This window comes from Rhynchophorus ferrugineus, unplaced genomic scaffold, assembly GCF_030347505.1.
Source record: "Rhynchophorus ferrugineus isolate W39M unplaced genomic scaffold, kcgeb_rfMv2 rfM1, whole genome shotgun sequence".
Taxonomy (NCBI): Eukaryota; Metazoa; Arthropoda; class Insecta; order Coleoptera; family Curculionidae; genus Rhynchophorus; species Rhynchophorus ferrugineus.
Window position 1 is genome coordinate 48,635,120 of NW_027472580.1, and position 13,846 is coordinate 48,648,965.

Consider the following 13,846-nt stretch of genomic DNA (forward strand, 5'->3'; position numbering starts at 1 on the left):
AGTTCAGATATAGAAACAATTATAAATCAATATAAAATATTTAGTTTCCATATTCATTAAACTCTATTTTGGTTTAGCATTTAAAATACTATTATTGAATCAATAATTATATGAACAAATAATGTAAAATATTTGTTTCTCTTTTAAGCAATATCTGTAATCTGTTTATATCTATTGGGATTTCTTGTGTCAACAATTGAGCAGTGAATAGGTTTTTTCATTTAGAGCATATAGTTAAGGTTTGTTTAAGTTTAATTTTGTTGGTCCAATTAAATATAATTTGGTGTTTATAGCTCTGTTAACATTGTATGTTTATTTATGAACTCTATTTAATTCTTCTAATATATAATATACTAGCTGACCCGACAGACTTCGTCCTGTCAAAAAGATTTGTAATGTGGCAGTTTTTGTGCCTACGTATTTTAAAAAATTCTCCTGAACAGAACCATCACCCTGGTGATAGGGCGTTGTGAATAAAAAATAATTAAATAAAACATATATAAGGATTGAAAAGTAAGTAATCGCTTTATTGTTAATCATGTGAATCATAATTATTATTATTATTATCATTATATTGCTTTGTGGTATACGATGTTTTTTGTTTGATTACCTGGCGCATAGATAAACAAATCTGATGGTTTTCCAACACGGGAACAGGCAACATACAATTGACCATGTGAGAAACATGGGTTTTCTAGATTAATACCACAAACACTTAATGATTGCCCCTGGGACTTGTTTATAGTCATAGCAAAAGCAAGCCGTCAACATGTCTATAGGAAATTTGCCATTACCAATGTCAATGAGTTGTTTAGAGAATATGTTTCCAGATTGGTCATTTTGCAACTCGACACGCATATTCTTGCTTAAATGAAGTACTTTAACATGTTTCCACAAATTGGAGGACTTTAGACATGCATTGAGTTCATCAGCTGGCGTTGATCGTGGAATCACTGGCAATGTTTGACGAAAATCTCCTGCTAATAAAATCATTGCACCACCAAATCGGTTATTATTGCTACGTAGATCTTTTAAGGTTCTGTCTAAAGCCTCCAAAGATTTTTTATGTGCCATCGTGCATTCATCCCAAACAATCAATTTACATTGCTGCAAAACCTTTGCCATTGCAGAGTTCTTCGAAACGTTGCAGGTTGGAGTTTCATTGCTTTGCATATTTAATGGCAATTTTAGTGCTGAATGGGCTGTTCGACCACCTTCAAGCAAAGTTGCTGCGATTCCCGACGAAGCGAGTGCAAGTGCAATTTTATTTTGTGAGCGAATTGTTGCTAATATTAATGAAATCAAAAAAGTTTTTCCTGTACCACCAGATGCATCTAAGAAGTAAATCCCTCCAGTTTCATCATTTATTACTTTCATAAGAGTTTCAAATACATACTTCTGTTGTTCATTTAACAGTGGAAGATTTGTTTGAATTAATTCTTTCAAAGCGTTGAGATCATACAGTCTTTCTCGATGCAACTCTTGGTTAAAAGCGTCATGCATTGGACGATTGGGCGCGGTCAGGCCTAATTGAATTAATAGTTTGTTTGACATTATCAAGCACATGTCCTCAATTGAAATCAATGCTTCATTGTAAATTTCTTCACTGATTTGTATATTTGGATTTCCCATTCTATTCCGTATTTGATACAAAATATCATCAGACATATAATCTTTGTACTTCATCCACAAATCAATTGGGTTTGATGGGAAGCATGTAGATATGATTATAGAAAACAATGTTCGTATTTGATGAGCGTGTGATGATATTACAGCATCATTGAGAGTTTGATCCCAATGAGCGTCATTTTCAAGCAATTGCAAACGTTGACAGGCTTCTCTGTAGGATCCACACAATTCACCATCAACAGTTCGTAACTGTTGGAATGATGTTGGGCCACGTACATTGACTAATAGCAGTCGTAAATAAAAACATTCATCATTGCTTGGATGTACTGAATAAATCCGGCCAATCGCATCGGTGGAATATACATCTGTATATCCTGGAACTGGTTTTCCTTGTTTCCGTCGTATAAATCTCCTTGAGGATTGATTCCAGGTATAATATTTTGGCATTTCAGAATATAGCAATGTTTGTGCGAAATCATCGTTTTGGCATGTCTCAAAAAAACTGGTTAATGTAGTAGATGGTGGCTGAGCAGCTCTTTGTACTGCGTTCTGTGCTGTAAAATACACTCTTTGTCCATTTTCTAAATGCACAGCTAAGTGAACAACAGAAGGGTGTCTCTCATGAATAGGAAAAGAAAATATTCGCCAAACTGCTTCATTACTACTGACATAGCGGCCCATTTGGTATTGGGTAACTTCATCATTAGAATTCTCTGCACCAATTCCAATCACAGCCATATCACTCCCTTTGGTTACATATTTGCAAATGTATTTAATCGATTTCACTGAATGGCAAGATTCAACGTTGATGTGTGCTTTGAATGTCTTTGATAAAATGGGTGAATATGGAACAATCCAACGATTATCTATTTCAATATCTTGTTAATTTAATTTGACAATTGTTGATTTTCCATTGTCTGCTGTCGATCTGCGACGATACAATGGATAACCGTCATTACCAGTAATTGTTTCCGATATTAATGTCCGTGGATATCGTTTTGAACATTTACCATCCATCATACACGGTGAATTTTGATTAAGAGTTCCACAGGGACCATGTATCATGTTTTTGATAACTACCTCATGCAATCCAGGATCTACTTGTACATTAGGGATTTCAGCTGATATCACTGCATCAACTTCATTTGGCCTTATCTTTTCAACCAACCAAACCAAAATGTGTGCATGTGGCAATCCTCGTTTCTGCCACTCCACAGAATACATCCAGCAGCGTGTCTCACCAAACACATTATGTTTTACGATGAAATTCATTAAAGATTTCAACTTTTGTCTAAAGACTCTGGCTGTAATATCATGACGATCAATGGATGATTTCCCAGGTAATAACTCCTGCTTAATTTCTATCCATTGCGGATTGCATGTAAATGTGATGAACAAATCTGCTGTACCATAATGACGAACATACGACATGGCATCTTGAGCATATTCGTGCATATGCCGAGGGCTTCCGATGTATGTTGCTGGAAGAATAGTCATCCGACCGACATTCTGTGCATTTCCATCAGTATTAATCGCATCTCGAAGGTGAATATACTCTTCAGATCGGAGTTTGGTTTGATTCAACCTGATGAATGTTAATCTCTCCGTTTCAATTTTAACATACATGTCATCAACATATTTGTGATATAATCGCCGACATTTCAATATGTGATTATCTGCATTTTCCCGAATCATTAGGCGGTATGAATAATAGTTCATTGAACTGACTTTTTTGTTGGTTTCAGAACCTGTAAACAGATTTTGTTTTAATAACATTCAAATATAAAATTAAAATACATAATATAGTGACTGAGATATTATCGCCATAGCTAAACTAATATTTTAGTTACCTGTAATGGGATTTATCATTTTTATTGATAAATCGTAGCCATCTTCACCTTGCCAAAATATAATGGGATATTGCAGTGCATCATATGAGCGGTGTGTTTCCTTTATAGGTTGTAATTGAAAATTCCGACGATGTAAAACAATATCACGGGATTCCAAGTTTTCTCCAACTACAACGATAGCAACTTCATCAATAGTTGGTGCATTAAAACGTCTTGTATGTTGACCTGCAGGTGTTTTATCAGCTCTGATTACAATTTTGTGATTATCGGATGGCATCAGATCCAGGGCAGTTTTAAACAATATAATCAATTGATTGTGTTGATGAAATAAAGTTTGTAATTGTTCTACAATAGACCTTTTTACTAAATTGTTATGTGCACAACGCAGATCAATTTCTTGTGGTGAATTGCCCATAAAATAAATTTGCAGGAATTTGTTGTCGCTATCTGACACTGGTAACAGTGAACCTGCTCTGTGATATATTTGCCCTTGTATCTGTAAATAAAAAAAATATTATGGTGTGGTATAAATTAATGGATTGTCAATGATCAAACTTAAATAATATTTGATCTTAAAAAGTATATATTTAGTTTTAACTAATATCTATCAAATATAAAATATAATAAAAGTGTCACTGAAACTGAATCACCATATAATATGATGACTAAGTGATATATTTCGTAATGATTAAGAAATTGAAGATTAGTAACACATCTTAACTTTGGTGACAGAAAATTTTGTTCGCTAAAATAATTATGAGTAACTGCTATAATACATACCTTGAAAGTTGGCATAAAATTTTCCCGAACTGCATTTGTTGCCCCAAATGAAGTCATTTGAAAGCAATTGTTATATTGTTGAATATGTGTCAAAAAGTGTATAGAATCTGTTCCTATTCCTGAAACCAATGAGTACAATGGTTCTGGTGGTGGATCCAATTGTATCAATTTCACTTTACCATTTGCGCAACACAATCCATTGGCTTCGTTTTTGTATTTTAATGCCTTACAGTGTGAGCAAACCAAGTTCATAGAACCAATAACAACACATTGGTAGTTACTGTAGTCAATTGACACATCGTAACTGAAAGCAGCTGGATTCAAACTTGCGCGATTATTAGTTGAATGTCGCGCTCGCGCTTCACGCGTTTGTGATATCCGAATTCTTTCACGTTCATTTCCGTCGTCACGTTCTTGTGCAGTACGATTAGATCGGTAATTAGCTTGGTTTATAGCATTTCTGGTTCTTCTACCTAAATTGCTTCGTCTTATAGGAGGCATATCAAATATAAATTATTTTTTCACTAATCACGAACTAAACAAACACTAACTAACTAAACACTCTGCACAAAACACGATATACAAATTTGTTTCGTGTATCACTTGACAATTCATCTGTCATCTGTCAAAAGTCATCTGTAACAGACAACTTTTTTTTTTAATTTTGATATGACTTGAACTCAAATCCTTTTAAGCCGTACGAATTGTTTTATTTATTTAAAATTTGAATTAAATTTTAAACAAATAAAAAATTTTAAATAAATAAAACAATTCGTACGGATTAAAAGGATTTGAGTTCAAGTCATATCAAATTTAAAAAAAAAAAGTTGTCTGTTACAGATGACTTTTGACAGATGACAGATGAATTGTCAACTGATACACGAAACAAATTCAAACAAAAAGGGCTATTTTTAGGGTTTTTCCAGCAATAATTCTAATTTTTCTCGCCGTAAAAACCATCCCTGAACTTCAACGAACATTTTAAAAAAAGATTTGGCCAAATTGGTCCAGGCGTTGTTGAGTTATGCGCTTAGGAACATATTTTGCGATTCATTTTTATATATAAGATTATATATTTGAGGTGGTCTTATTTGTATATTTTGAAATTCTAGTTTTGGTTGTTTATATTCATCTTTAATGTATACCATTATTTATATGTTAAGATCTTTGATTAAATATCATATTTATAACTTTAGCCCAATCAAATTCATCTAGACCACATACTAATTCTGGTACGGCTAGTTTTTATGTTACTATCTTTTACATGTTGGAACATCTTGTATATTTTTTAGATTTTTATATGTTAACTTACCATTGGAATTTTGCTAGGTTATTAGGTATTCTCTATCACTTCCTTCTCTATCTCTGCATAATTGCATTCAGATGTGTTTAGAGTTTGACTGATCTAAACGACTGAAATTTGGCTACCACTAGTTTTGTGATGTGTCTGCATAATAAGATACGATTGTAGTTGGGATAAGTGGTTTATTGTCTAAATATAAAAAGTATGTAAGGATGATGAAGTATTGGATCAAATGATTCAACTGATAATTTCAAGATGTTTTCATACATCTCGAAGTCTTGGGCAAGGGTTTTTTTTATCGACTTCGAGTTTTCTTGAGATAAATTGTAAGGGTTTGGTAATTTCGTCAACATTTTTGATAACTCACGGTATTAATCGAAAAGTCTAAGGAATGATTTGACTTCTTTCTGTGATTGAAATATTTTCAAATTTTAGATGGTGGAAATTTTGTCATTGAGGGTTATTATGTCACCAAAAACTCGACTATCTCTAAGGATCTTTGATATTTCTAATTGTATTTTGAGGCTATGTAGAATTACTATTTCTTAAAATACCTTTAGTGAATCTATATTTTCATGTAATGATATATGTCACCCGTCACCCGACATATTTTTCTTGATAAAGCTTCCACCACATTATCTATAGTTTGGAATATCGCTAGGTCATTCTTGGCCCATTTATCGATATTTTCAATTTTACATAATCAGTAAATAATAATTGTAATATTCAAAGGTTATTGCACATGAAAAGTATAATTAAACAAACGAAACAAAAAAATAAGCAAATTAAAGGATTTTATTTAACTAAAATTATGTGTATACAGGCGAAAATTACATTATTCATAATTTTATTTCATGGATAATTTTTTCATTAATTTTCTGTTATTTTGTGTTTTTAAGAGATAAAGGAGTGTATAATATAATAAATAATGATTTATATATCAAGTAATTAAATTGGTCCTTAAAAGTTACTCAGCTGGTATAAACCCCTAATGGCTCTCTGGATATATCGGATATAGTTATTTTTGTTTGTGCTTTCTACGAAATCTTCATTTTCAAGTTGTCCAGCTTCAAATATCGTGTCCAGGTTTAGTTCCCGCAGTATATGGTGGCAGAAAAATAAATATACAATATTAAAGATAATATATACGAATTATATTTGTAATCTTATAGTCTTACGATAATTTAATGTTATAAATTATAATTTGATTACATAGATTTCATAGTTTCAAATGTAGTTAGAAGGTAAACTAAATTTTCTACATTGGACAATAAACTATATATCAAAATTCATCTATACACCTATTATATAGTAAATAAATTTTCTGAATTTCAATACTAATTTAGTCTAACTAATTACTAACTAATTTTTGGTTGATATATTTAAACATATATGTTTCATGTGATATTAAAATTATATTTAAATTTTTCTATATATGACAACTTACATATCCATAGCTACTGCCTGTCGGCTTTCTGGATCTTTCCATATGGAATCCTCATAGGATTTGGCATATTTATGTTCAGATAATCTGTAAAAATAAGGCGCAAAAGTATTTCAAATAGGGATTATTAAAGGATTATTAATTTAAATATTTTTAACAAAATTAAAAAAATTAATAGATTTAAACTATAAATTATACTTTAAAATTAACTTTTATTTGTGAATCTATTTTGCTACTCCCGTTTCCAAAAGTAGTTGATTGGTAAAATAATTTTTTTTGAATGGATAAAATGGAAGAGTATTGAAGATTATGTATGTTGTTCGAATAAAAGTTCCCGTAATAATGATAATTTCAGATTGGTACCATTTTATACACCTTCAATGAACCATAAAATATAATTATGTTATGATACTAACTAAATTATAGTTATTTGTTTTTGTATTTGTTAATATTTCTTTCTATTTTGGGAAAATTGAAAGATATATATTTAATGTAGTTTTATATATTATAGTGCTGATTTTATTATGCTCTAATTTAAGATTTTTGTTTTACTGGAACCAATTCTTTAACCAATCTAGTAATAATGTATTTCAACAAAACATTCATTTGTAGAAAATCACAAAAGTCATAGTCAAGATGCTTATTTAAAGTAAATTATATGTAATTAAAAAATACGAAATAGAACCTGTTGGTCTTATAATATTAACTTAACTTATCCTATAACAATTTGATGAGTATATGAGACTGTATATAAATATGATTTACAAATTTGGTAAAAAATATTTTAATAAATAGAGTTTTAAAATATAATAAAAATATTCTTACTTGTGTTATCTATGGTATATGTTCTGATTTATATATCATAATAATTTCAGATGTTTTTGCGTAGCTATGTTCAGATAATCTGTAAAGATAAAAAGTAAAAGAATAAAATTATTAAGATTAAATTATTAAAAAATTATTAAGAGAGATTAAGAATTAAGATTAATATTAAGATTATATATATATATATATATATATATATATATATATATATATATATATATACATATATATATATATATATATGTATGTATATCTATATGTATATATATATATATATATATATATATATATATATATATATATATATATATGTATGTATATCTATATGTATATATATATATATATATATATATATATATATATATATATATATATATATATATATATATATATATATATATATATATATAATTTAATGTTCATGCTTTGTACAAATTTATTATAAATAATTAAATTAATTAAAATATTTATAAATATTCATCATAAATATCAATGAATTAATATTATATATTCATACCTATTTGTCAGATCAGATATCAATATGTTATCAATATGTCAGATATCAATATGTTATAACTGGTAATTGTTAAATTTAAATCCAGTAATTGTTGCAAATTATCTTTTAATAAATGTTATGTTCAATTTATCTTTCTATCGTTCCTTTCTAGCATTGTATTCCAATTGTGAGTAAAGACGTGTCCGGAGAGATGGTTAGTGAAAAGAACAAAAGTGAATCATCTGTGTCACAAATGCGGCGTTGAAAAAAGTCTGACAATAATATTTTAAAAACTGGATTTAAAAGAAAATGTGAAAGTGCGTTGGGAAAAAAATCAGTACATAAGAAAATAAATGTAAAGTGCCATAAAGCGTTAAGGGTCGAAAATTCAACATCTGTACAACAAATGAAGAGTAGAATAATTTGAAACATGAATGTAACAGTAATAATGACATAAAATAATAATAAGTATTATTTTAATAATACGCAGAAAATATATGGATAAGAACATTGCACACAAAACAGATAAAATGGAAATATCGACATCAGGCGTATCACATATTGCAGTTTTGAATCTAGAGAATACAACTAGAACCCAAAACGAACAGGTACCCTACAATGCGTAGATGAACGAAAAGGAGAGCATTGAAATTGCATTAGCCAATACGCAAAACAATTAAATGCCCTCTAGCTACAACTAAATAAACAAAGCTCTGAGGGAGAAAACAATGATAAACCACCAAGCGAACAAAAGCAGTCCAATTCTAACATATGAAACAGATTAAAGGATTGCAGAAAGAAGTAGGTTGGATAACGGCTAAACATAAAAAAAGAAAAGCAAATAATTACACAGGATCTTCACCGCAGCAATTAAAAATAAAACAAAACAATGAACAAAATAAAGAAATAAGAATGCTGGAAGATAACTGGAAGTGGCCTGTTACAGTTATCGTAATTAATGTTATCTAGAGTTGTTGAAACTGCAGTGGCACTATTATGAAGACAAACAAATCAGAGACATCAAAGTTATGGCAAGAGGGCTTTTATAAGCAGCTAAAACTGAAAAAAATAACGTGAAAAAAAATACTAGATTGGGATCCAGAATGACAGCAAGTAAAGGCAAGGAACTGCCTAAAGAGGCTGCTGAACTAAGATATGAATTGGAAAACCAACTTAGTGACCAACTGATCAAGAGAAAATCCCAGACCTCTTAGATTTCTTCATAGTAAGAAACATACCATCCAACTATATAAAAGTCGAAGATAATTTTGAGTTAAGTTCAGATCATAGGCCAGTGATTCTGACGTTGAGCTAAAATATATTAAGGAAAGAAAGATACACAACGATAACAAACAAGAGAACAGACTGGGAAGGATTTGCTGAAGAATTGAACAAGCGAATTCAACTAAATATACCGTTCACGATAACTGAACAATTAAATTTTGAAGCAGAAAAATTCGTAGTAGATATTTAACAAGCTGCTTGGAATAGGACTCCAGAACAACAGACAGAATTTACAGAGTACAATGAAATGAATTAATTATCCAAAAGAAATGAAGGAAATGGTTGCTGAAAAACGAAAATTACGAAAAAAAAATGAAAACAAAACAGATCACCTGAAAATAAAAATAATTTAAACAATATAACCCAAAGACTGAAAAGGAAAATACTGGAAATTAAAAACAAAATCATAAATGATCCTTTGAGCAATTTAACAGATGATAAAGAAACTGATTACTCACTCTGGAAAGCCACAAAATATCTAAAGCGCTCATCTCTCCATAGTCCACCTATGTGGAAATTGGGCACGTAACAATCACCAAAAAGCAGAAGCATTGGCTGAATATCTAGAAAAAAATTTTAAACCAAACGAAACTAATATTGAATATAATTTCCCGGACATAGAAGCTGACAATTCGATGATTGAATTAGTCATGCCGTAGGAGTTAACCAGTTAAGTAATTAAAATTGACATTAACCCCAGGAAATCACCTGGCTACGATTTAACAATAGGAGAATTACTGCAAAAACTACCAAGAAAGGGAATTATAAATGTCACCAACTTGATCAACAGCTCAACAGCCTATACACAATATAGCAAATAAAAGCCTATAGACCTATATCACTGCTGCCAGTAATATCTAAGGTTTTGAGAAACTCCTGTTGAAAAGAATTAAACGGATCATAGAGAGAAAAAAAATAATACCAACACACAAGTTTCGGTTTATTAACAACCATTCAACAATTGACCAGATCCACAGAAACACAGGTGTTATTGTAAAAGCTTACGAAAGTAAAAAAGTATGCTCAGCTATATTTTTAGATATGGCACAAGACTTCGATGAGGTTAGACATGAAGGTCTTTTTCAAGAACTACAGAAAATGTTACCAAAACAACACACCAAACTACTAAAATCAAGTCTACTCAATCAATGAAGAGTCAAACAACAAGAAACATGCTCTACAATAAAAGAAGCTAAAGCAGGTGTACCACAAGGACGTGTACTGGGATAATGTTTTATCTACTCTACGCCTGTGATATACCACAAAAGGAGAATATTACGATTGCTACATGTGCTGATGATACTGTAATTATGGCTGTCGGAGACAATAGTGAAGAAGCCTCACAAAAATTACAACAGGCAAGTGACAATATAAATAAATGGACACAAGCATGGAAAATAAGAATTAACGATAGTAAATCTGCACATGTGCAGTTCAACCATAAACAGGCCGTACAAGCGCCAATAACATTAAATAATACTATCATTCTATATAGCAACAATGGTAAATATTTCGGAATGAATCTTGATGCAAAACTTCGCTGGAAGGAAAATATAAACAAGAAAAGAAAATAACTGGAATTGAAATATAGGAAAATGTACTGGCTGATTGAAACAAAATCACAATAATCAGTACATAATAAATTGCTATAATATAAGAAAATAGTGAAATCTATATGGACATAGGGTGTTCAATCATGTGGATGTTCTGCAAAGAGTAACACAAATAAAATACACATTTTTCAGCACAATATCCTGAGAGGTATTGTGGGCGCACCCACATATAGGACTGATTACCTCTATCGAGACTTTCAGATACCCACAGTCAGTCAAGAAATCAAGAGAATTGCAAGCGGTCATGACAAAAGACTCCATTCTCATGAGCATATTAAAGTATTGGAAAATTGGAAAATACTTTTGTATAACACCAGAACAGGACCCAGATTCAAAAGTATCAAACGATCTGATCTTATGTAGTGTTGTGTAGTGAGGTACGTATAATAAAAAATATAGTAGAGAAATGTATAAACATTATTTCACTAGAGACTGAGATAGGGCCGATGGGTCTTTCTAATTACATATCTATGTTTAGGTTATCATAAAACAAATTGTAAGTTAGACGGAAACGACTAGTAACAATGTAGTAATTAAATAATAATAAAAATAATAAAAATTCTATATATGAGTTATGTAACAAGATGTTTATTTACTTAAAAAATATAATGTTAGAAGGTGATATTAAATTGATCTCCATTTAAAAATAAATAATTTATATTATGGTACTAAAGTGAATACCAAATTAAATATAAAATTCCAATATTAATTCTAATTGAATTTAAATGTGAAATTATATAGAAATCGAACAATAAATAAAAAAGTAACAAATATTTGTAATTTTTATAAACTTTTAAATGTCCTCTATTAGTGTTTCTTTATATATTTACTTGCCATTCCTCACCCATTACAGTGTGGTGTGTTATAACTTAATTGTACTAGTAGAAAGTACGGATAAACGATTAAAGACTATAGGAACACATAGATGAAGAAACGAAAAATGCAGCATTTAAAATGAAATTTGCTATATAATTTACATAATATAAATAATTATGAATTATTAACCGCATTTAAGTAAGCATTTTAAAGCATTTGTAAATATTAAGCCGGTTACCGATTAATGCAATAAGATATGTCAGTAAATGACATACTTTTCTTTGAACTTTATAGACTTAATTTTGTTTTGAAACATCAGTAGTTAATTCAATAATTCTAAATGCATTCCGTGAATATACAGTTCTAAATTGTAAAAAATGAATTACCCAATCAGACGTACTGTCTGGTCATTTTTTTTTAATTTGGGGAATACATACTTATGTATAAATCTCGTACATCATCCACTGATTGTGCACTAGCAATCACAACACTACAGAACCAATAAACCAATTTGCAGATTAAGACTATACCAAGCATATCCAATGTAAGATGCAGTTAATAATAACAAAGAAAATTATGATATTATTCAAGATTTATTTTTAATTAAATATGATAAACAATTTAATTATTGATAATATTTTATTGTATAGTGATAGATGTGCCCAAATTAAATTAAAACATTTTTTTTTTAAATTTTATATAACACCAAGGATTAGTTATCAATACCAGTATTGACATTTTCTAGTGATACTGACCGGTCAAGACCGAAATGATAATCAAAAAATATAGACAGAACAGAGAACGTATATGAGTTACTTTACTACCATCTATAGTAGAAAGTCCAAATTGTATTATAATATATAATTTAACTCATTCATACCGAAAGATTACTACTGTATTACTATATTATTTGTTTCTGTTTTTAAGTCAGCTAGATAATGAAAACCTTATTAGGGAATTTTTCAAGGTAAATCTAATTTCTATAAGATATTTCCGTATTTCTTTTTTCATCAGAAATGTCTATTTAGAAATCTGGCAATCTAAGTATGTTTTATTGGTCCATTTGTTTTTGAATAATTTAGAGTACATGTTTTATAGCTTTAACAGTGTTCTTGTTGTCAGTGTTTGCTGTATAATACACATTTTAATAATACTTGTGTGTTTACAAAACACGGCACAATTAAAAAAATCTGATGTGTTTTTCCAGGACAATAAGCCTGAAGTGTTATGTACTTCTGTATCGGTTACCTACATTAAATTTTGTGGAGATTATTATTAAAAAACAATAATTCTTAAATCATGTAAAATGTCAACTAACGAGGATAAAATCTTAACTGATACTTGACGCGTCACTCTATTCTATGTAGAATGGGAATTTAAGTTAATTAGCTAAATTGATTAAATCCGGAAATTCGGAATGAATTGATTCGGTCATTCTGCTAATATATGGAAATGTAAGTTATAAAAACATAGAGACATCTAATTAATCAAAATAAAAACAATTAAAATAATATAACAAATATTAATTATTAAATTAAAATGAATACGAAGGACAGATAAAGACAGATTATTGCTTTTTTAATATAAACATTTAGGCCAACGGTTTTTGGATACCACCAGAACAGGACACAGACTCAAAAGAATCAAAGCATCTGATCTTGTGTAGTATTGTGTAGTGAGGTGCAGATATTAAAAAATTCAGCAGTGACATCTATAAACATTATTTCATCATAGACTGAGTTAGGGCCGATGGGTCTTCCTTGTTATATACCTAGATTTATGTTAGTATAAAGACAATTTGTAGGT

The 13,846-nt window shown here is 29.9% G+C and overlaps 1 protein-coding gene across 1 annotated transcript; it reads right to left on the minus strand.

Annotated features, from left to right (window-relative positions):
• Positions 1–2,511: 2,511 nt before the first annotated feature.
• LOC143197965 (uncharacterized) lies at positions 2,512–4,787 on the minus strand. Its single transcript, XM_076406845.1, has 3 exons — positions 4,260–4,787; positions 3,480–3,975; positions 2,512–3,377 (listed from the first exon to the last, which is right to left on the minus strand). The coding sequence occupies exons 1-3, from the start codon at positions 4,758–4,760 to the stop codon at positions 2,512–2,514; spliced, it is 1,863 nt and encodes a 620-aa protein (XP_076262960.1). The 5' UTR covers positions 4,761–4,787.
• Positions 4,788–13,846: the final 9,059 nt, after the last annotated feature.

Bases quoted from the DNA above. Each gene is read 5' to 3' on its own strand.
- LOC143197965 (XM_076406845.1), bottom strand. From the start codon at position 4,760: ATGCCTCCTATAAGACGAAGCAATTTAGGTAGAAGAACCAGAAATGCT. The intron at 3,976-4,259 runs GTATGTATTATA...TTTTATTTACAG, and splicing joins ATTTTATGCCAACTTTCAAG to ATACAAGGGCAAATATATCA. The intron at 3,378-3,479 runs GTAACTAAAATA...ATCTGTTTACAG, and splicing joins AATGATAAATCCCATTACAG to GTTCTGAAACCAACAAAAAA.